This window comes from Stegostoma tigrinum, chromosome 9 (assembly GCF_030684315.1).
Source record: "Stegostoma tigrinum isolate sSteTig4 chromosome 9, sSteTig4.hap1, whole genome shotgun sequence".
NCBI classification, from domain to species: Eukaryota; Metazoa; Chordata; class Chondrichthyes; order Orectolobiformes; family Stegostomatidae; genus Stegostoma; species Stegostoma tigrinum.
Window position 1 is genome coordinate 34,064,189 of NC_081362.1, and position 25,071 is coordinate 34,089,259.

At 45.1% G+C, this 25,071-nt stretch overlaps 1 protein-coding gene across 1 annotated transcript in view; it reads right to left on the reverse strand.

The window, feature by feature from the left end:
- The window catches only part of ezrb (ezrin b), a 152,888-nt gene that overhangs the window by 21,822 nt on the left and 105,995 nt on the right, over positions 1-25,071 (reverse strand). Inside the window, exons 6-8 of the mRNA XM_048536465.2 lie at positions 23,167-23,250; positions 13,923-14,069; positions 3,333-3,429 (exon numbers count right to left, since the gene is read on the reverse strand). Of these exons, the coding sequence (XP_048392422.1) occupies positions 3,333-3,429; positions 13,923-14,069; positions 23,167-23,250 (328 nt within the window). The remainder of the gene's footprint in view (positions 1-3,332; positions 3,430-13,922; positions 14,070-23,166; positions 23,251-25,071) is intronic.

The following is a 25,071-nucleotide window of genomic DNA, read 5'->3' on the forward strand; positions in this document are numbered from 1 at the left end:
ACAACTTCTCTTTTGACTCCTCCCACTTCCTGCACACAAAGGGGGTGGCCATGGGTACCCACATGGGCCTAAGCTATGCCTGCCTCTTTGGAGGTTACATGGAACAATCCCTCTTCTGTACTTACACTGGCCCGAAATTCCACCTCTTCATCTGTGACACTGATGACTGTAGCGGTGCTGCCTTGTGATCCCAAGAGGAGCTCGAACAGTTCATCCACTTCAACACCCTCCACCCCAACCTCAAATTCACCTGGACCATCTCCAACACATCCCTCACCTTCCTGGACCTCTGTCTCTATCTCAGGCAACCACCTAGAAACCAATGTCCATTTCAAGCCACCGACTCCCACAGCTCCCTGGAATACACCTCCTCCCACCCACCTTCCTGCAAAAAAATGCCATCCCCTATTCCCAATTCCTTTGCCTCTGCCGCATCTGCTCCCAGGAATAGGCATTCCATTCCCGTACATCTCAGATGTCCTCGTTTTTCAAGGACCACAACTGCCACCACCGCACCCCCCATCCCCCAACCGCAGTGGCCGAGAACGCCCTCAACCGTGTCTCCTGCATTTCCTGCAGCTCATCCCTCACACCGCATCCCCGCAATAACCACCAAAACGGAATCCCCCTCGTCCTCATGTACCACCCCAACAACCTCTGGATCTAATGTATCATCCTTCGACACTTCCGGCATCTGCAATCTGACCCCACCAGCAAATGCATTTTTGCCTCCTGACCCTTGACTGCTTTCCGGAAGAACCACTCTCTCTGTGACTCCCTTGTCCGCTCCACACTCCCCTTGAACCCCACCACACTTGGCACTTTCCCCTGCAACCACACGAAGTGCTACACCTGCCCCCATGCCTCCTCCCTCGCGCCCATCCCAGGTCTCAAGACGACGTTCCACATCAAGCAGATGTTCACCTGCACATCTGCCAATGCGGCATGCTGCATCTGCTGTACCCGTTGAGGCTTCCTCTATATTGGGAAAACCAAGCGGAGGCTTGAGGACCGCTCTGTGGAACACCTGTGCTCGGCTCGCAATAAACAACTGCACCTCCCAGTCACGAACCCCCTCAACTCCCCCTCCCATTCTTTAGATGACATGTCCATCCTGGGCCTCCTGCAGAGCCACAACAATGCCACCCGAAGGTTGCAGGAACAGCAACTCATAATCCGCTTGGGAACCCTGCAACCCAATGGTATCAACGTGGATTTCACAAGCTTCAAAAATCCCCCCTCCCACTACTACATCCCAAAACCAGCCCAGCTTATCCCCGCCGCGCTAACCTGTTCTTTCTCTCACCTATCCCCTCCGCCCACCTCAAGCCACACCCCCATTTCCTTCCTACTAACTTCATCCTGCCCCCTTGACCTGTTCGTCCTCCCCAGACTGACCTATCCCCTCACTACCTCCCCACCTGCGCTCATCTCTACTGGCTCCATCCCCACCTCCTTAACCTATCTGTCTCCTCTCCACCTATCTTCTCCTCTATCCAACTTTGATCTGCCTTCCCCCCCACTATTTATTTCAGTACCCTCTCCCCCTCCCCCCTCCCCCATTTCTGAAGAGCGTAGGCCCGAAATGTCAGCTTTGGGCTCCCAAGATGCTGCTTGGCCTGCAGTGTTCATTCAGCTCTACACTGTGTCATCTCGGAATCTCCAGTTTCTATTATCTCTCTCACTTAAATTTATTTAATGGGCAGAAGCAAATATCAATTGTATTTAGAAGCAATATTTAGTAACTAATATGAACCCACTGCACTGATCCGCAGGAAATTTTATAGCCATGTCAATTTAACAGATGTATTTTTCAAAAGCCAAAGGAACGTTAGTTGTTAATCTTGGAGAGAGCACTGCCACAATGATGCCACCCGAAGGTTGCAGGGCACTGCCACAATGATGCCACCCGAAGGTTGCAGGAGCACTGCCACAATGATGCCACCCGAAGGTTGCAGGAACAGCAACTCATATTCCGCCTGGGAACCCTGCAGCCATATGGTATCAATGTGGACTTCACCAGTTTCAAAATCTCCCCTTCCCCCACTGCATCCCTAAACCAGCCCAGTTCATCCCCTCCCCCCACTGCACCACACAACCAGCCCAGCTCTTCCCCCCCACCCACTGCATCCCAAAACCAGTCCAACCTGTCTCTGCCTACCTAACCGGTTCTTCCTCTCACCCATCCCTTCCTCCCACCCCAAGCCGCACCCCCAGCTACCTACTAACCTCATCCCACCTCCTTGACCTGTCCGTCTTCCCTGGACTGACCTATCCCCTCCCTACCTCCCCACCCACACCTTCTCCACCTATCTTCTTTACTCTCCATCTTCGGTCCGCCTCCCCCTCTCTCCCTATTTATTCCAGTTCCCTCCCCCCATCCCCCTCTCTGATGAAGGGTCTAGGCCCGAAACGTCAGCTTTTGTGCTCCTGAGATGCTGCTTGGCCTGCTGTGTTCATCCAGCCTCACATTTTATTATCTTAGTTGTTAATCTTCACTACTTTCAATTATTATTTCATCCAAAAACAAGTAAAGAACTTGCATTTATTGGAAGGATATTTGTGCTGGTTTGGGGATGGTGTCACAGATCAGGTGAAAGACAGAGTGGGGCAGGGGGTGCTTAAGCTAGCGAGACCAAGCAATGAGGCATTAAACCCAGGTTGGGAGCACGAAGGAAGCAGGAGTAAACCTGGACTAGAACAAAGCATACAGCTGTACATCCCAAGGGTTGCTTTATTTGATTTATATTAATGATGTAGAACAATTTCAAAATATGTAATTGACAAGCATATTAGCATCATGAACTTGAGAAGCACATAGGAATGGGAAATATATGCTCGTAAGTTTAACGTAGAGAGTTGTGAAGCAATTAATCTTGGGAGGAAGAACAAGGAGAGGCAATAAAAACTAAATGGTGCAATTCTAAAAGGGGTGCAAGAGCAGAGTGACCCAGAAGTGGTTGTGCACAAACTACAAAAGGTTGGCATGGGAGTTGCGAGGGTGGGGGAGGAGTGTTCACTGAGGAAAATGAGTAAGACATGTGATCTCAGACTTTATATATCAAGAACAGAGGAAAAAACCCTGTTTTAAAATACTAGCATAAGAAAATAGCATCATTCAGCTGAAAACGGAATGGAGCAGAGTTTTAAAGTACACATAAAATCCAAGAACTAGTGCATAGATAACAGTTCTAAACCTGGACTAGAACAAAGCATACAGCTGTACATCCCAAGGGTTGCTTTATTTGATTTATATTAATGATGTAGAACAGTTCTAAACATTTAGAAAAAGAACTTTCCACACAAAAACTAATTCCTTGTGGAGAACTCACCGGTGCCTTCTTGTCAATGGGTTTGATGACAAATTTCTTGTCATTGAATGAGATATTGCGGATTTCACTCCATGGGAAACCAATCTTGGGTGTTAATCTAAGATCGAAAAGACAACCTCAGTTTATAGTCTGGGCTTAAGCTAAAGAATTTAATTCTATACGTAATCGGCAACTGTCCAGTCATTACATACCCATTATTTGAGCTGCATTTGCTGTACATTTGGAGAAAAGGTAGTTATTTAAACAAACGAATTTCTAAAACTTCTGGTATTTGTTTGTCACATTTGGAAGTAAAACACAAGTCTCACTTTAGTCTCAGAATCCAAACTTGGAGGTAGAACAGAACATTTAAGTATTGCGTGAATAATAAAAAAAACAGAATGATGCAATATTGAACCTATTTTTTGTTTTTTTTTATTCTTAACAATATTTCATTATTAGACTGGCTTGATTTTAGAAAACAAGAAAACAATCCAACAACAAAATGAGTATGTTAAGTGATTTTCTATAATGTTTCAGGTCTGAGAGACTGTTGTGGTGCATTCTGGAAATGTTGAGGTTATTATTTTGGAACAGACAGCTACATGTGGAAAAGGAGAGGAGATTTGACAGAGGTGCATGAAATCACATATGGTTTTGATAATATTAAAAAAAGTTTCCAGACATGTGGAATACAAGGCATTTGGCGAAAGGAGACAGGTGGAAGAAAAGAAAATGCAAATTTGGAATTTCCTTATATTTCAATATTAAACTATTTAACATAATTTGTCGATTTATGTTCTTCAAGCCATTTAAAAAACATCTAAGCTCACACCCACTGCCCTTTGGATCAGCCTCACTTCTGTCAACCACACTTTGCAGTACTTTTGAGAAACCAATCCACACAGATTCACCAAATTCTCTTCAACCATCTTCATTACTTCAAAGCAGATAGTCAAAGAGTATGCCTTTTGCAAATCCATGCTTGCTCTCAAATCTCTCCAAATGCCTGTTAATTATGTCCCCAATTATTTCCCATGACTAATCTAAAACTGTCCTGACTTATTTACTTTTCTTGATAAAGGATTTACCATTTCCAAAACTCTGTCATCGTAACTTAGGGAGGCTTAGAATCCCACCGTGCATTATGTATTTCCTTGCCTTGTTTGTTGTGCCGACCAAATACATCTCACTTTTATTGAGTTTAAATTCCATTTGCCACTGATCAGCCCAACTGACTAGACCATCTATCCTCTCTTGCAGTCTCTGGCTATGCTACTTACTATTTACTACCCCATCCAACAAACTTGTCAGAGCCTCCTTAGGCTATGCCAACTTCTTAAAGTATATTACAGTCCTCCCAGACTTTCGTACCCCTCAGTCTCGTCAGCACTGTCACAAAGTATTCTTTTAGAATATTACCCAAGTTCTGTAGCTACATGCACAAACATGGTCCTTAATGGCCCTACCCTTTCCCCTTTTACCCTTAAATGAACTTGCAAAACAGGTCAGGATTTTAAAAAATTTTTGGACACATCCTTATTTCATCCTCCATTTTTGCTCTCCTGCTTTTTTTTGTTTTAAGTTGTCTTTTGTATAATCTGTGCTCCTCTAGGTTTCTGTTGTTTTGAGCCGCCTTCAGTTGAGAACATTGAACAACACAGCACAGAAACACGCCATTCAGCCCACGACGTTGCGCCGAACACGACACCAAATTCAACTAATCCCTTCTTCCTGCAGTTGGTCCATATCCCTCCATTTTGTGTATTTTCAAGTGCATATCTAAGAGTCTCTTAAATGCCCCTAATGTATTTGCCTTCACCACCACCCCTGGAAGGATGGTCCAGGTTCCCACCACTTAAAAAAAAACTTGCCCCTCACAACTCATTTGAATTTTCCCACTCTCACTTTAAATACATAGCTCCTAGTATTAAGCATTTCAATTCTGCAAAAAATATTCTGACTGTCACCCCTTTTTGTGCATCTTAATTTAACAGACTTCTGGCTGGCCAACAGAAGACAGCGAGTGGTAGCAGAAGGAAAATATTCTGCCTGGAAGTCAGTGGTGAGTGGGGTTCCACAGGGCTCTGTCCTTGGGCCTCTACTGTTTGTAATTTTTATTAATGACTTGGACGAGGGAATTGAAGGATGGGTCAGCAAGTTTGCAGACGACACAAAGGTCGGAGGTGTCGTTGACAGTGTAGAGGGCTGTTGTAGGCTGCAGCGGGACATTGACAGGATGCAGAGATGGGCTGAGAGGTGGCAGATGGAGTTCAACCTGGATAAATGCGAAGTGATGCATTTTGGAAGGTCGAATTTGAAAGCTGAGTACAGGATTAAGGATAGGATTCTTGGCAGCGTGGAGGAACAGAGGGATCTTGGTGTGCAGATACATAGATCCCTTAAAATGGCCACCCAAGTGGACAGGGTTGTTAAGAAAGCATATGGTGTTTTGGCTTTCATTAACAGGGGGATTGAGTTTAAGAGTCGTGAGATCTTGTTGCAGCTCTATAAAACTTTGGTTAGACCGCACTTGGAATACTGCGTCCAGTTCTGGGCGCCCTATTATAGGAAAGATGTGGATGCTTTGGAGAGGGTTCAGAGGAGGTTTACCAGGATGCTGCCTGGACTGGAGGGCTTATCTTATGAAGAGAGGTTGACTGAGCTCGGTCTCTTTTCATTGGAGAAAAGGAGGAGGAGAGGGGACCTAATTGAGGTATACAAGATAATGAGAGGCATAGATAGAGTCGATAGCCAGAGACTATTTCCCAGGGCAGAAATGGCTAGCACGAGGGGTCATAGTTTTAAGCTGGTTGGTGGAAAGTATAGAGGGGATGTCAGAGGCAGGTTCTTTACGCAGAGAGTTGTGAGAGCATGGAATGCGTTGCCGGCAGCAGTTGTGGAAGCAAGGTCATTGGGGTCATTTAAGAGACTGCTGGACATGCATATGGTCACAGAAATTTGAGGGTGCATCCATGAGGATCAATGGTCGGCACAACATTGTGGGCTGAAGGGCCTGTTCTGTGCTGTACTGTTCTATGTTCTATGTTCTATGTTCTATCAAGTCTCCGCGCAGCCTCCACTACTCCAGAGAAGAAAACCCAAGTTTTTCGAGCCATTCCTCAGATCGTACACTCTAACCCAGGCAGCATCTGGTAAATCTCTTCTGCACCCTCCCCCAAAGCCTCCACATCCTTCCTATCATGTGGCAACCAGAATTGAATGCAATACTCTAAAGCGTCATCTTATAAAGCTGCAACATGACTCTCTTGACTCTTGTACTCAATTCGCTGACCAATTAAAAGCAAGCATGCCATACATCTCCTTTATCACCCTATCTGCTCGTGTGGCCACTTTCAGGCAGCTATAGAATGAGACCCACGAACATCTCATTAAAACATATAAAATCCTGATTGGACCGGGCAGGCTAGAAGTGGGAAGGATGTTCCTGATGTGGGGGAGTCAAGAACTAGGGGTCTCAGTTTAAGATGGCACTTATCCATCTTAATGCTCTTCAAGAGACCCAACATGATTTCTTCCTTAATCTCAAAATGTGACAATGTTAGCATGCTCCATGCAAATCTCACTATTCTCCATAACCTTCTCCTGGACAAAGTACTCATTTAGCATCTCACCCATATCCTTTGCCTCGAAGCACAAGTTCCCTTCTCTACCCTCAAGTGGTCCTATCCCTAGTTATCCTCTGGTTTTTGACACTGTGCAGAATGCTTTAGGGGTCTCTCTAATCCTACTTGCCAAGGTCATTTCATGGTCCCTTCTTGCTCTTCTAATCCCTTGCTTGAATTCTTTCCAGCTTTCTTTATATTCCTCACAGACCCTGTCTGAATTTAACCCCGAGCCTTACAAATGCTTCTTTTACCTCTTTTCACTAAATTCACAACCTCCCTTATTGTCCAAGGGTCCCTTACCTTGCCATCCTTGTCCTTCCTCCTCACTGGAACATGCAAGTACTGAAGCGTCATCAGCAGGTCTTTAAACAATTCCCCACACGTGAACTGCGGATTTGCTTGAAAGCAGATCCTCCCAATTAACACTCCCTAGCTCCTGCCTAATACTGATGTAATTTGAACCCCCAGTTTAGTACCTTGCGATAAGGTCCTGACTTATCCTTATTCATAGCTGCTTTAAAACTCAGAGCTGTGATCACTGTTTCCAAAATGCTGTCCCATTAAAAGACCAGTCACCTGGCCAGCTCATTAGTCAGTACAAGTTCCAATATAGTGCCTTCTCTCGTTGGGCCTATCCACACACTGTTTCAAGAAACCCCTTTGGATGCATTCAAAATTCCGTCCTGTCTAAGCCTCTTGCTCTACCAGTCCCACTCGATATTGGGCAAGTTAAAGTCTACCACTATGACAACTCTATTTTTATTGCATCTTTCCATAACGTGCCTATAGATTTGTTCCTCAATATCTCAGTGGCTGTTGGGCAGCCTATAGTTTAATATCAGAGTGACTGCACCAATCTCATTTTTGAGCTGCACCGATATCACCACAGTGGATGAGCCTCCAGTACGTTGAGTGCAGATGTAACATTCTCCTTGATTAGTAATGCATCTCCTCCACCTCTTTTACCTTCCTCTCTGTCTCATCTAAAACACTGAAACCTTGTAATGTTGAGCTGCCAGTCCAGTCCCTCTCTTAAACAAGTCTCTATAATGGCCGCAACATCATAGAGCCTGGATCTGTACACGGGACTAAGCCCAGCTGTCTTACTTGTAATACTCCTTGTGTTGAAATAAACATTTCCACCCATTAGTGCCATCATGCTTGTTCACCTGTCTTTGCCTGCCCTTCCTTTCTGATTTGCTAGTCCTAACATCTACCTTCCCCCTTAATCCCTCCTCTGCTGACCTACTGCTCTGGCTCCCAGCCACCTGCTCCTCTAGTTTATGGCATGAACCATAAGCCTCCCCTTTTCTCTTTATCCAGTCCTACATATCTTTTAGCTATGGGCCTAGTCCACTGGCTGGAGATTCTAGAACTGAGGGATATCGTCTGAAAATTAGGGCCAGACCATTCAGAAGAACTTCTACGCACAATGGATGGCAGATGCTTTAGAACACAGAACAGTACAGGCTCTTCGGCCCACGATGTTGTGCCAAACTTTTACCCTAAACCTAAGGTCTTGCTAACCTCCATCCCTACCTTATACTATCATTCAAATGCCTATCTAATTGCAACTTAAGTGACCCGAAGTGACCCTAATGAGGCCGGCTCCACTACCCTCTCCGGCAATGCATTCCATGCCGCTACAACTCTGAGTAAATAACCTACCTCTGACGTTTCTCCTATATCTACCTCCACTCACTTTAAAACTACGTTCCCTCATAACAGCTACCTCCACCCTAGGAAAGAGTCCACTTTATCTATACCTCTGATCATTTTGTATGCCTTCAAGTCACCTCTCGTCTTTCGTTGTTCTAAAGAGAAAAACCTTAACTCTCTCAACCTTTCCTCCTAAGACCTGCCCTCCATTCTAGGCAACATCCTGGTAAATCTCCTCTGCACCTTTTCCAACATTTCCACATCTCTCCTGTAATGAGGTGACCAGAACTGGACACAATATTCCAGATGTGGCCGAACCAGGCTTTTGTATAGCTGGATTTCACAGCTCGAACTTAATCCCTCTATTAATGAAAGCCGCTTTGAAATCTTCCAGAAACAGGTAGTGGATGCTGGGTCAGTTGTTAACTTAAAATCAGAGAAGATATATTTTTGTTAAGCCAAGTTATTAAGAGATATGTGCTAAAGGCAGGTATGAGCTAGGCCACAGATCAGCCATTATCTTATTGAATGGTGGGACAGTTCAAAGGGTGAATGGTCTAAGCCAGCTCCTAGTTTCCCCAAGTAGCATAGGTGGTAGGCTCAATGGGCTGAAGGGTCATTTCTATGTGGTATGATTTAATGATTCCGTCTATTAATTTTCACCTTATCCAGTATTTCTTACTATCTTCAATTCAATTATATTTTGTTATATCACACGTGGAGTACTCAAAGTTCTTAAGAATCACTGGACTGAACACATTAGATCAGCTTCTTTTTCCAAAGGTGCTACCCACACTTGCTGAATTTGTGCTTCACGTACTTAAATGCCTAAATCAGCTTCTCTATTAATTGCTCACTAGTTGCATGGTAGATGACAAATTTGGGTAATATTTTTAACTTCATTTCCTTCAGCGTTGTTGGATAAAGACTCTTGAATTCCCTCCCTAATGGAGTAATAATTCCCACAGTAGGTGGACTGCAGTGATTCAAAACAACAGTTCATCTTCAAGGGCAACTAGGAACCAGCCATAAAAGGACAGGCCCAAACAGCGATACCATTATCCCACGAGTTGGGGGCAGGGCAGAGAAAAAAAACAAATATTCTGTTCTTATATTCTTTGTCACTTGCAAATGAAGAGAAAACTGCAACTTCCGTATTGACCTTGATTTCTCCCAAAGAATTCCTCTGACATGTAGCACAGATCTACCTGTTGCATCAGGGAATCCTAGCTTTGGTTCACTTTGCTAAAAATCAGCTTTCTTGTACTCTACACAGTCTGAGACAGATTATGGTTCGTTATGGTCACCATTTTTCTGGTCAGTTCGCCTTCAAATTTCAGGTTTTTTTAAAAAAATCAATACTCTTACACATCTCTGGAACAGATGGGACAAAAAGCAGCTGGTAGGAATAAATGGGAGATATTTTTGTTGGCAAGCTAGTAATGTGCACAGGGATCATCTGTTGACAAACTTTCATGAAAGTGATTGCTGTGGCAACAGCAAAGTCAGCTACAAAACAAATTTGGTATATTATTTGAATGGAGAGACTACAGACTTTATAGTATAGATGAATCTGGGTGCCCTGGTAAATGAATCTCAAAAGAATAGTATACAAGAACAGCATGCAATTAGGAAGACAAAAGAAATACTATCATTTATTAAATGGATGTGGAAGATAGAAGTAGAAAACTGTTACTACAGCTAAATAGGGGCTTTATTACATCACATCTGGAATACCTTGTGCAGCTTTGGTCTCTAGGTTGCATTATAAGATCACTGAAGAGTCACTTGACACATTCCTTGAATGAAAGGGTCATAAGGGAACATTGACCAAGTTGGCTAAGTGGAGAATTTATTTTCCTCCAAGGTTCACGTGTCAGGAATTCCCTTCCCCAGACAGATGTGGAGGCTACATACTTGAACATCTAACCAAACACTGATGGACAAGAGCTAGACACAAAAGTAGAGTTGAAACCATAGTCACATCAGCATGATCTTATCAAAGGGTACAGCAGGCTTAGAGACTGAATGGCCTACACCTGCTAACATCTGTTTTTAAATTAGCCTGTTTAGATATATTTTGACAAAGCTCTGGAGAAGGTAGGCAGAGTCCAGCCCTTCTATTCTTGAGGTAGGGTCACTATCATTGCACCAAACGAGCCCCCTGCTAATGTCTGTACACTTGACTGTCTATTCCGAACAATCTCCAAATGCTACAGTAGCATATCCTATTCTTCCAGGTGGCTACCCATCTATTAATTTGAACATAGTTTGTGGATAACTACCCCCAGGAAGACAGATGAAACTCTCAACCTAATTGATACTCTGCTTGAATTCTGGCTACTCCTCAATTTTGGAAACACTGTGCTTCAACTCAAGGTGGAGATATTTCCAAACATGAGAAACTCACCAAGACAATGATGTTCTTGGAACTGCCAAAATATTCAGGAGTTGCTAGCAACAGGCCTCAGCTCCCCCCAGTCATTGGAAAAAAAATCTTCACTTGTTTGAATAAAGGTACAAATTACACTGAGGGAAATAATTGTATTATTATAATTCCCCTTGAAACCTGCTTTTTGCAAATACACAAATTAATTTATCACCCATATTTGAGCCAATGAAATTTTTCAAATTTCCACCTGCCATTTATATGAATGGCCTATCTTAGAGAAAAAGATAATATCAATCATTTCAGTGATGTTAAACTGATCATTCTGTTCTTCCCCAAAGTGGCACATCTACTCTCATCTAGATCTTTATCTCTCTCTGCTCCTGCTCTCAGACCTCAGCTCATTGTTTTTTTGCAAACCCCTATGCAAATCAGGCTTTGGTCTGGAAATTGCTGTCAAACATTGGATGATTTTCCCCAGTTTCTCTTTATGGGAGTCAGTGTAAGATTGCTTCAAAAAGACCCTTGGAAGGTTTTAACATGCTACAGTTAAAATGCTATTAAATACTCATGTCGATTATATGAGATTTAATAGTTATGCATTTGGAACATAGTGGTAAATCAGAAAGAGTCAGCAAGGCTCCATGAAAGGGAAGTCATGCTGGACAAATCAACTGGGGTTCTTCAAAGGATGTAACTAGTAGAGCTGAAGAAGAGGACCCAGTGAATGTGGGTAATTTGGATTTACAGCAGGTTTTCAAAAAAGTCCAATGGTAGGTTAGCATGTAAAATTAAAGCACATGGGATTGGAAACAAAGTATTGACATAGATTGAAAACTGGTTGGCAGACAGGTAACAAAGTAGAAATAAACAGGTTTTGGTCATCAAATAGTCCTTGTACCAATGATTAGTTCGATACCACAGGGATCAGTGCTTGGACACCAGTTGTTCACAATACATATTAATGATTCAGATGAAGGAACCAGTGTAATACCTCTAAATTTGCAATCAACAGATCTGGGTTGGAGAGTGAGCTGTGAGGAGGATGCAGAGATGCTTCAGTGTGATTTAGCCAAGCTGAGTGAGTGGACAAATGTGGATAGATGCTAGATTACCCACTTTGGGAGCAAAAGCACAAAGGTAGATTATCCAAAAAGCTATAAATTGAGAGAGGTGGGTAAAGAAATATGCAGCAAGATCTGAACATCCTCGTGCACCAGTTGCTGAAGTTAAGCATTCGGTGGCGGGGTGGGGGGGGGGGGGGGGGGGGGGCAGTCGTGAAGGCCGTAAAATGGTTTGGTGGTCTTTCCAGTGATGGGATTTGAGCAAATGGATGTCTGAGCAGCATTTTAGATTCCTTCTCTCAGGAAAGATGCTCTTGCTACAGAGTGCATGTGCAGTGAAGGTTTACCAGATTGAGCCCTAGGATGGCAGGGCTGGCATACAAGGGACAGGTTGAATCAGTCAGAATTCTCATCATTAGAGTTCAGAAGAATAAAGCGTGAGGTCATAGAAACCTATACAATTTTAAACAGGATGAAACAGGGTAGATATGTGGCCCAACAAGTCCACACCGCCCTTTGAAGCATCCCACCCAGCCCCATGCCCCCATAACCCACACACCCCTGAACACTGCGGGCAATTTAGCATGGCCAATCCACCTAACCTGCACATCTTTGGACTGTGGGAGGAAACCGGAGCACCCGGAGGAAACCCACGCAGACACAGGGAGAACGTGCAAACGCCAAACAGACAGTCGCCCGAGGCGCGAATTGAACTGGGGTCCCTGGCGCTGTGAGGCTGCAGTGCTAACCACTAAGCCATCGTGCTGCCCCATGCAAGCGGGGGGGATGTTTCTGACAATAGAAGAGTTCAGAACTGGAGGTTACAGTTGAAGGGTATGGGGTAAACGATTTAGGAAGAGATAAAGAGAAATTTATTCACCAAGAGGGAAAAGCCAGTCTATGGAATTTGCTATCATGGAAGGCAGTCGGTGCCAAAACCTTGTAACGATTTCAAACAGGAGTTGGATATAGCATGTGGAGCCAAGTGACTAAAAGATATGGGAGAGTGGTAGGAACAGGACATTGAGTTAGATAATCAGCCACGATCACAATGAATGGCAGAGCATAGAATCCCTAAAGTATGGAAGGCAGCCATATGGCCCATCATGTCTCCCTGAAGGGCATCCCACACAAACCAACTCCCTTACTTGATTCTTGTAATCCTGCATTTTCCATGACTAATCCATCCAATGTACGCATCCCAGAACATTAAGGCAATTTAGCATGTCCATTTTCACCTAATATGTACATCTTTGGACTGTGGGAGGAAACAGCAGCACATGCAGAAATCCCATGCAGACATGGGGAGAATATACAACCTCCACACAAACAATCACCTCAGGGTGGAACTGAACCTGGGTCCCTGGTGCTGTGAGGCAACAGCGCTAACCACTGAGCTACCAAACAGGCTTCAAATGACCTACTCCTACTCAAATTTTATTTCTTTCAATGACATTAAAGGTACTACACAATTTGTTTGCAAGAGAGAGGCTATCCACACATCTTGACAGGAATGATCCGAAGCCATTTTTGTAACAGGTAATAGAGGAAGAAAAAAGACTACACTGTTCTGGAAGCCTAGACCATAATGTCACATTTATAAACTACCATGTTCTAATGCAATCCAAATACCATTTTGTGTAACTATGGCTCCATATTCAAAGACAGTGACTCAATCACAAACATTCTCTACATTCACCCATTTGAATACCATAGGTGCCACAACCATTACTGGAAAAGCACAAAATCTAAACACAATCTAAATTCAAAATGCCCATTCTCTTCAATTGAGATTAATTCAGTCAAAATCCATGCATTGCAAATAAATTTGGAAATATGTTTGAGGTGTTTTAAAAAAAAAGGCACTTACTTGTCCTCTTTCTCATAGATATTGAGACCCAGAGCATCAACACCCAACCATAAGTCTGTTCCCTTCTTGTTTTTGATATCAAAGTAGTTGACACCATACATTTCTAGATCCTGGGCTATTTTCAGGTACTCTAATATGGCATCCTCTCTGTTGAGATAACAATTTAAATTCAAATAAATGAACAATGACTGAAGTTCTCCAAAATGAGATTTTTCATATTTTTTTCAAAATTACAATCAAGCAATCATAAGCTAGAGAACATTAATGCTCTTTAAATTCTTATTTTGCATTTTATCTAACTTGCACCAAATTAATTAGACATCGAACTCAACTTCGAGTTGTCCCACGATTAGATCAAAAGCTCATAGGTGTTTTTTACTAGTTGCCTAAAACTTGAGATGATGACTATTACTTATTCTTCGCATCTATGACATCAGAAATTGGACTAACGTAGCTCTCATTAGGTTTTTATACAATTAAAGAAGGGAATTGTTAGCCCACTGGTTTGGTTACAAATCATACACTGGATTGAAACGGAGAGGGTAGGAACTGCAGATGCCGGAGTATCTGGCATAACAAGGTAAGTCACTGTTTTAAAAACTTAGCGCGAGCGTCGGGGCCCTCCATTTTTGTTTCAGCAGCGGGAGGAGCGGGAGTGTCGACCAGGTAGCTGCCAGGAGGGCGAGTCACTGTTTTAAAAACTTACCTCGTGAACAGGCAGAGCGTACGCTGAGCAGGAGCGGACACGGGACTGCTGAGTAAGTGAGGTAATATATTTGTGTGGTTGCATTACCCGAAACACTACTCGGGTAGTGTCTCCCACCCATCCTCTTCCTCTAACCAAAAAGGAGGTTCGGTGCGCCAGATTGGTAAGGTAACAAGTTTATTTTTTATTCTTTATTTTTCAACAGTCTCTTTGGGAATTTAGAATAATGGGAATGGAGGTCAGGGCAGTTGAATGTTCCTCCTGCAGAATGTGGGAGGTAAGGGTCACCACTAGTGTCCCTGCTGACTATATTTGCGGGAAGTGCACCCAACTCCACCTCCTCGAGAACCACGTTAGGGAACTGGAGCTGGAGCTGGATGAACTTCGGATCATTCAGGAGGCAGAGGGGGTTATTGAGAGGAGTTACAGGGAGGCAGTCACTCCTCAGGGACAAGAAAAAGGCAAATGGGTTAAGGTCAGGGGCCGGAAAGCGAACCGGTAGGCAGTGCAGGGATTCCCTGTGGCTATTCCCCTCAAAATTATGTATACCGTTTTGGATACTGTTGGGGGGCGACGACTTACCAGGGGAAAGCAGTGGGGCACAGGTCACTGGCATAGAGTCTGTCCCTGCTGCTCAGAAGGGAACGGGCAAGAGGATCAGAGCAGTAGTCATTGGGGACTCCATAGTTAGGGGGACAGATAGGAGGTTCTGTGGGGATGAGAGAGACTTACGGTTGGTGGGTTGCCTCCCAGGTGCCAGGGTGCGTGACGTCTCTGATCGTGTTTTTGGGATCTTTAAGGGGGGGGGGGGGAGCAGCCCCAAGTCGTGGTCCACATTGGCACCAATGACATAGATAGGAAGAGAGATGGGGATTTAAGGCAGAAATTCAGGGAGCTAGGATGGAAGCTTAGAGCTAGGACGAACAGAGTTGCTGTCTCTGGTTTGTTGCCCGTGCCACGTGCTGGTGAGGCGAGGAATAGGGAGAGAGAGGAGTTGAACACGTGGCTACAGGGATGGTGCAGGAGGGAGGGTTTTAGATTCTTGGATAATTGGGGCTCTTTCTGGGGTAGGTGGGACCTCTACAAGCAGGATGGTCTTCACATGAACCAGAGGGGTACCAATATCCTTTTGGGGGGGGGGGGGGGGGGGGGGTGGATTCGCTAAGGCTATTCGGGTGGGATTAAACTAATTCAGCAGGGGATGGGAACCAAAATTGTACTTCGAGTATAGAAAAGGTTGAGAGTAGGGAGATGCGCAAGGGACGTCAGGGATGCAAGATGGCACTGGCAAGCAAGAAGTTGGTTTGAAGTGAGTCTACTTCAATGCCAGGAGCATCCAGAATAAGGCGGGTGAACTTGCAGCATGGGTTAGTACCTGGGACTTCGATGTTGTGGCCATTTTGGAGACATGGATAGAGCAGGGACAGGAATGGTTGTTGCAGGTTCCGGGATTTAGATGTTTAAGGAAGAACAGAGAAGATGGTAAAAGGGGGGAGGTGTGGCATTGTTGGTCAAGGACAGTATTACAGTTGCAGAAAGGGCGTTTGGGGACTCGTCAACTGAGGTAGTATGGGCTGAGGTTAGAAACAGGAAAGGAGAGGAGAGGTCACTCTGTTGGGAGTTTTCTATAGGCCTCAGAATAGTTCCAGATATGTACAGGAAAGGATAGCAAAGATGATTCTCAATAGGAGTGAGAGAGACAGGGTAGTTGTCATGGGGGACTTGAACTTTCCAAATATTGACTGGGAACACTATAGTTAGAGTACTATAGATGGGTCAGTTTTTGTCCAGTGTGTGCAGGAGGGCTTCCTGACAAGGTATGTAGACAGGCCGACAAGGGGCGAAGCCACATTAGATTTGATACTAGGTAATGAGACCAGCCAGATGTTAGACTTGGAAGTAGGTGAGCACTCTGGTGATAGCGATCACAATTCTGTTATGTTTACTTTAGTGATGGAAAGGGATAGGTGTATACCACTGGACAACAGTTATAGCTGGGGGAAAGGCAATTACGACAAGATCAGGCAAGATTTAGGGAGCATAGGATGGAGAAGGAAACTGCAGGGGATGGGCACATTAGAAATGTGGAGCCTATTCGAGGAAAAGCTCCTGTGTGTCCTAGATAAGTATGTACCTGTCAGGCATGGAGGAAGCTGCAGAGCGCGGGAGCCGTGGTTTACAAAGGAAGTGGAATCTCTGGTCAAGAGGAAGAAGGAAGCTTATGTTAGGATGAGATGTGAAGGCTCAGTTAGGGCGCTTGAGGGTCACGAGGTAGCCAGGAAAGACCTAATGAGAGAGCTCAGAAGAGCCAAGAGGAGGCATGAGAAGTTGTTGGCGGATAGGATCAGGGTAAACCCTAAGGCTTTCTAGAGGTATTTAAGGAATAAAGGAATGACGAGAGTAAGATTAAGGCCAATCAAGGATAGTAGTGGTAAGTTGTGTGTGGAATCAGAGGATAGGGGAAGCACTAAATAAATATTTTTCGATAGTATTCACTCTAGAAAACGACAACGTTGTCGAGGAGAATACTGATTTACAGGCTACTAGACTAGGTGGGATTGAGATTCACAAGCAAGAGGTATTAGAAATCCTACAGAGTGTGAAAATAGATATGTCCCTTGGGCCGCATGGGATTTATCCTCGGATCCTCTGGGAAGCCAGGGAGGAGATTGCCGAGCCTTTGGCATTGATCTTTAACTCGTCATTGTCTACAGGAGTAGTGCCAGACGACTGGAGGATAACAAATGTGGTTCCCCTGTTCAAGAAGGGGAGTACAGACAACCCTGGTAATTATAGACCAGTGAACCTTACATCAGTTGTTGGTAAAGTGTTGGAAAAGGTTATAAGAGATAGGATTTATAATCATCTAGAAAAGAATAATTTGATTAGGGATCATCAGCACGGTTTTGTGACGGGTCGGGCGTGCCTCGCAAACCTTATTGAGTTCTTTGAGAAGGTGACCAAACAGGTAGATGAGAGTAAACCGGTTGATGTGGTGTATATGGATTTCAGCAAGGCGTTTGATAAGGTTCCCCACAATAGGCTATTGTACAAAATGCGGAGGAATGGGAATGTGGGAGATTATAGCTGTTTGAAGCTGAAAGAAGACAAAGGGTGGTGGGTGATGGGAAATGTTCATCCTGGAGTCCAGTTACTAGTGGTGTACCGCAAGGGTCGGTGTTGGGTCCACTGCTGTTTGTCATTTTTATAAACGACCTGGATGAGGGTGTAGAAGGAGGAGTTCGTAAATTTGCAAACGACACTAAGGTCAGTGGAATTGTGGATAGTGACGAAGGATGCTGTAGGCTAGAGAGAGACATAGATAAGCCACAGAGCTGGGCTGACAGTTGGCAAATGGAGTTTAATGCGGACAAGTGTGAGGTGATGCACTTCAGTAGGAGTAACCAGAATGCAACGTACTGGGCTAATGGTAAGATTCTTGGTAGTGTCGGTGAGCAGAGAGATCTCGGTGTCCATGTACTTGAAAGTTGCCACCCAGGTTGACAGGGTTGTTAAGGCGGCATACAGTGGTTTTTAGCTTTTATTAATAGAGGGATCGAGTTCCGGAACCAAGAGGTTGTGCTACAGCTGTACAAAACTCTGGTGCGACCGCACTTGGAGTATTGCGTACAGTTCTGGTCACTGCATTATAAGAAGGATGTGAAAGCTTTGGAAAGGGTGCAGAGGAGATTTACTGGGATGTTGCCTGGTGTGGAGGGAAGGTCTAATGAGGAAAGGCTGAGGGACTTGAGGCTGTTTTCATTATAGAGAAGAAGGTTGAGAGTGACTTAATTGAGAGATAAGATAATAAAAGGGCTAGATAGGGTGGATAGGGAGAGCCTTTTTCCTAGGATGGTGACGGCGAGCACGAGCGGGCATAGCTTTAAATTGAGGGGTGAAAGATCTAGGACAGATGTTCGAGGTAGTTTCTTTACTCAGAGGGTAATAAAGGGTATGGAACGCTTTGCTGGCAATGGTAGTAGATTTGCCAACTTTAAGTACATTTACGTTGTCATTGGACAAGCATATGGATGTACATGGAATAGTGTAGGTTAGATGGGCTTCAGATTGGTATGGCAGGTCGGCATAACATCAAGGGCCGAAGGGCCTGTACTGTGCTGTAATGTTCTATGTTCTATGAACACAGCAGGCCAAGCAGCATCAGAGGGCCAGGAAGGCTGATGTTTCAGGCCTAGACCCTTCTTCACAAATGAGGCAGGGGAAGGGGGTTCTGAAATAAATAGGGAGAGAGAGGGTAGTGGATAGAAGATGGATACAGGAGGAGAAGATAGGTGGAGAGGAGACAGACAGATCAAAAGAGGCAGGATGAAGCCAGTAAAGAAGAGTGTAGGTGGGGAGGTGGCGAGGAGATAGGTCAGTCTAGCCAGGACAGACAGGTCAAGGGGGTCAGCAGGAGATGGGGGTTGGACTTGAGGTGGGAGGAGGGGATAGGTGGGAGGAAGGACAGGTTAGGGTGGCGGAGGTGAGCTGGGCTGGTTTTGGGATGCAGTGGGGGAGGGGAAATTTTGAATCTTGTCAAATCTGCATTGATACCATTGGGCTGCAGGGTTCCCAAGCGGAATACGAGTTGCTGTTCCTACAACCTTTGGGGAGCATCATTGTGGCACTGCAGGAGGCCCAGGATGGACATGTTATCTGAGGAATTGTGGGGGGGTGGGGGGGGGGGGGGTGGGGTTGAAATGGTTCGCGACTGGGAGGTTTAGTTGTTTAAAACGTAGACCATTGAGCACTACAGTGCAGTACAGGCCCTTCGACCCTAGATGTTGCGCTGACCTGTGAAACCAAACTGAAGCCCATCTAACCAAATGTTATTATCCAAATGTTTGTCCAATGACCATTTAAATGCCCTTAAACTGGGCGAGTCTACTACTGTTGCAGGCAGGGCATTCCACGACCTTACTACTCTCTGAATAAAGAGCTTACCTCTGACATCTGTCCTACATTTCTTAAGCCCTCGATTTAAACCCATGTCCCCTTGTGCTAGAGGGTCTCACTGTCCACCCTATCTAATCCTCTGATCATCTTGTATGTCTCTATCACCTCTTAACCTTCTTCTCTCTAACGAAAACAGCCTCAAATCCCTCAGCCTTTCTTCATAAGACCTTCCCTCCATACCAGGTAACATCCTGGTAAATCTCTGCACCCTTTCCAATGCTCCCACATCCTGCCTGTAATGCGGCGACCAGAACTGTATGCAATACTCCAAGTCTGTCTGCAGCAGTTTTGTACAGCTGCAACATGACCTCATGGCTCCAAAACTCAATCCCTCTACCAACAAAACCTAACACATTGTACACCTTGTTAACAACCCTATCAACCTGGGTGGCGACGTTCAGGGATATATGTACATGGACACCAAGATCTCTCTGCTCATCTTCTGCCTACTAACCTAATCCCGCCCCCTTGACCTGTCTGAAAAAGGCTCTCCCTATCCACCCTATCTAACCCTCTGATTATTTTATGTTTCAATTAAGCCACCTCTCAACCTTCTTCTCTCTAATGAAAACAGCCTCAAGTCCCTCAGCCTTTCCTCGTAAGACCTTCCCCCCAAACCAGGCAACATCCTAGTAAATCTCCTCTGCACCCTTTCCAAAGCTTCCACATCCTTCTTATAATGCGGTGACCAGAACTGTACACAATACTCCAAGTGCGGCCGCACCAGAGGCTGGGATTGGAGCGGAGGCCTGCACATTCCTTGGGGAGAGGTTTGAATGTGAGAGAGGAGTGGAGACTTTGAGGTGATTGATGTCTCAACGACAGTTGGAGATGATGAGGTTGAGGGAGGGTAGGCAGCCTTGGAGGAGGGGTGTGTTGGAGTTGGGAGAAGGGGTCAGTCGAGGGAGGGTAAGGCTCACAGTTGTAGTAGTAAGCGCAGAGGTGGAGGAAAAACTGCTCAATGTCCAAACACACCAGTATTCATTGATGTGTGGGTGGAGGGGGACACAGGTGAGCCCTTTACTGAGGGCTGACTGCTCGTCCTCAATAAGGGGAGGTCGAGGGGAATAGTGAAGACCCAGCAGGGCTGGTGTTGCTGTCTCCTCTGGAGTTGCAGGCAGTGGGTGGAGTTACGTCGGTGGTGGAACATGCTGCATCAGCAGTGGGTGGAGTTGCATCGGCATTGGGCGCACCTCCCATCACCGCTGCTGCTGCCGCCACCTGCCCCACTCCACCCACAACCGATGCTGCATGCTCCCACGAGGAGCTCGGACAGTTCACATCCACTTCACCAACATCTTCCACCCCAAACTTAAGTTCACCCGGACCATCTCTAATACCTCCCTCTCCTTCCTGGACTTCTGTCTCCATCTCAGGCAGCCACCTAGAAACCAAAGTCCATTTCAAGCCCACCGACTCCCACAGCTACAGAGAATACACCTCTTCCCACCCACCTTCCTGCAAAAATGCCATCCCCTATTCCAAATTCCTTTGCCTCTGCCGCATCTGTTCCCAAGATGAGGCATTCTACTCCTGTACATCTCAGATGTCTTTGCTTTTCAAGGATCACAACACCCCCCATCAGTGGTTGGGAACGCCCTCAACCGTGTCTCCCTCATTTCATCCCTCATACCCCCTCCCCACAATAATAACCAAAACAGAATCCCCCTCGTCCTCACATACCACCCCTCCAACCTCCATTATACAACACATCATCCTCCCACACTTCCGCCATCTGCAATCCGACTCCTCCACCAAAGACATTGTTCCCTCCCCACCCCACCCCTATCTGCTTTCTGGGTGGGGGGGGGGGGGGGAGAGAGAGAGAGAGAGAAGAGAATCACTCTCTCCGTGACTCCCTTGTCAGCTCCACACTCCCCTCCAACCCCACCACACCTGGCACTTTTCCCTGCAACCACAGGAAGTGCTACATCTGCCTCTACAGCTCCTCCCTCAGCCCCAGCCCAGGCCCCAAGACAACTTTCCACATCAAGCAAACATTCATCTGCACATTTGCTAATGTGGTATACTGCATCCGCTGTCCCCCTTGTGGCCTCCTCTACATCGGGGAAACCAAGTGGAGGCTTGGGGACCACTTTGCAGAACATCGACGCTTGGTTCGCACGAAACAATTGCACTTGCCGGTCATAGAACATAGAACATTACAGCACAGTACAGGCCCTTCGGCCCTCGATGTTGTGCCGACCTGTCATACCGATCTCAAGCCCATCTAACCTACACTATTCCATGTACGTCCATATGCTTATCCAATGACGACTTAAATGTACCTAAAGTTGGCAAATCTACTACAGTTGCAGGCAAAGCGTTCCATTCCCTTACTACTCTGAGTAAAGAAACTACCTCTGACATCTGTCCTATATCTTTCACCCCTCAATTTAAAGCTATGTCCCCCTCTTATTCCTGAGGCAAGACATCCATTCTGGACCTCCTGCAAGCCACAATGATGCTATCTGAAGGTTGCAGGAACAGCAACTCAGTCTGCTTGGAAACCCTACAGCCCAATGGTAACAATGTTGACTTGACAAGAATCAAAATCTCCCCTCCCCGATGGCATCCCAAAACCAGCCCAGCTCATGCCCGCCTCCCTAACATGTCCTTCCTCCCACCTATCCCCTACTCCTACCTCAAGCCCCATCCCCACCTCCTACCTACTAACGTCATCCTGCCCCCTTGACCTGTCCATCTTCCCTGGACTGACCTATCTCCTCCCTACCTACACTCATCTTTACAGGCTCCATCCCCGCCTCTTTGATCTGTCTGTCTCCTCTCCACCTATCTTCTCCTTTATCCATCTTCTATCCACCTCCCCCTCTCTCCCTATTTATTTCAGAACCCCCTTCACAAATGAGGCAGGGGAAGAAGGGTCTAGGCCCGAAACGTCAGCCTTCCTGCTCCTCTGATGCCGCTAGGCCTACTGTGTTCATCCAGCTCTACATCTTGTTATCACTGGATTGAAACCCTATGAATGGCTCTCCTATGGCTATTGCCAAAGCACCATGTAAACGTTAATATTTCAGCCACCACTTCAACTAGGATAGCTTAGTAAGAAGAGTGAAAAGCAAAAGTTGCAAAATCCAGATACACAGCATTTGGTTTTGGATGAAAGAGATGACCTTAGAGATTGAAAATGGCTTTTGTTTACACGTCTGATGTGCATGCTTCAGAGCTTGATTTGGTTGAAGGAAACACTCAAAAACCATACACTGGAAGAAAAAGAATAGTCATTTTGTGATCTTCCATCTGCAAAGGAAGTGATGTGATGGAGCATTCTCACATTGTGATCCTTGCAACCATTTCTTTGGGGATTGGCTAAATGATGGCTAAAGCCCCAAGGTGCTTTGCTTTGCTATGTCACTGGGCTTATACATTTTGCCTGCCAGGATCTCATTAGTCTGAATCCTTGGCTCCAGGAGCTGAGTACAAGCCCAGTCTCCAAAACACCCAATACTTCCACTAATCAAATTTAAATTGTTCAAATTATGAAAAGAGGTTGACAATTCTTTCTGCACTTCTTCAATAAAAGTGCTATCCAGTGGCCAACTGGGTGAGTATCAAACTTACTTGGGCATCCAACGGTGCTCTTCATGCCAAACCTGGATTCTCTCCTCCCATTGCTCTCGGCTAAGTTTATGCTGCTCCACAACACTGTAGAAAAATAAACATTTTGTAATTCAACACTTAGAATCATGGAAAAGTTGTATGCCTCCCTTCTGTGCTGCAACTCATTGAAAAAAACAGACCATCAATTCTAATCCTACTTTCCCGCACTTGGTCTATAGCCTTGCCACATATCACTGCACTTGAGACAGCTAGTCAATTTTATGTAAGTTAAAGATTTGTCTACACCTGCTAAACAGGCAACTCCAGACAATGCCCACCTTCTGGGTTATATCTACAACGCACTCATCATTTGAAAACGAAGAAACCTAATAGTTTAGGTAATTCCTTCAGTCTGCAGTAAGCACAAAACCAATAATTATGGTCTAAAGAGACAAAGGAGTCGAGTGTATGCATCATTAAAATGTCATGGTAAGTACAGAAAATTAAAAAAGCAAATGGAAAATTGTCCTTTATATTTGGAGGATTAGACAATAACTGTAGAGGTCATACTTCAGCAATAGATAGTTTAAGGTGATCATACCCGAATGTGGTCTCCAGAACTGATCACCCACATCTAAAGAAGTATACTTCTGACTTTGGACAGAATGCAGGCTAAATTCATCGGAATACTGCCTCAATTTCAAGGATAAACTTGAGAGGAACTTTGTAAAAGGCAATTGGTGCTAGATCTAAAGTTAACAGATTAGTCCAAGATCAAAAGACCTTTTTTGTTGACCATGAATGGAAAACTGAATATATGAAGTTAGATTGCAGGTCAGACATGATCTCACCAAATAGTGGAACAGATTTGAGGAGGTTAAATGGACTAGTCTTGTTCATAGAACATAGAGCTCAACAGCGCAGTACAGGCCCTTCGGCCTCCATGTTGCGCCGACCTGTGAAACCAATCTGAAGCCCATCTAACCTACACTATTCCGTTATCATCCATATGTTTATCCAACGACCATTTAAAATGCCTTTAAAGTTTGAGTCTATTACTGTTGCAGGCAGGGCATTCCATGCTCTTATTACTCTGAGTAAAGAATCGACCTCTGTCATCTGTCCTACATCTATCACCCCTCAATTCAAACCCATGACCCTCGTGCTAGCCATCACCATCCGCGGAAAAAGGGTCTCACTGTTCACCTTACCTAATCCTCTGATATCTTGTATGTCTCCATTAAGTTGCGTCTTAACCTTCTTCTCTCTAATGAAAACAGCCTCAAGTCCCTCAGCCTTTCCTCATAACACCATCCCTCCATACCAGGTAACATCCTGGTAAATCTCCTCTGCACCCTTTCCAATGCTTCCACATCCTTCCGGTAATGCGGCGACCAGAACTGTACGCAATACTCCAAGTGCAGCCACACCAGAGTTTTGTACAGCTGCAACATGGCCTCATGGCTCCGAAACGCAATCCCTCTATCAATAAAACCTTTACTCCTTCCAAAGTGAATCACCTCACTTTTCCACATTAAACTCCATTTGCCACCTCTCAGCCCTGCTCTGCAGCTTATCTATATCCCTCTGTAACCTGCAAAATCCTTCTGCACTCAGAACTCCATCAACTTTAGTGTCATCCGCAAACCATCCTTCTACGCCCTCATCCAGGTAACTTATAAAAATGACAAACAGCAGTGGCTCCAAAACAGATCCTTGCGGTACACCACTAGTAACTTAACGCCAAGATGAACATTTCCCATCAACCACCAGCCTCTGTCTTCTTCCAGCTAGCCAATTTCTGATCCAAACTGCTAATCACTCTCAATCCCATGCCTCCGTATTTTGTACAATAGCCTACCGTTGGGAACCTTATCAAACACTTTACTGAAATCCATATACACCACCTGAACCACTTTACTCTCA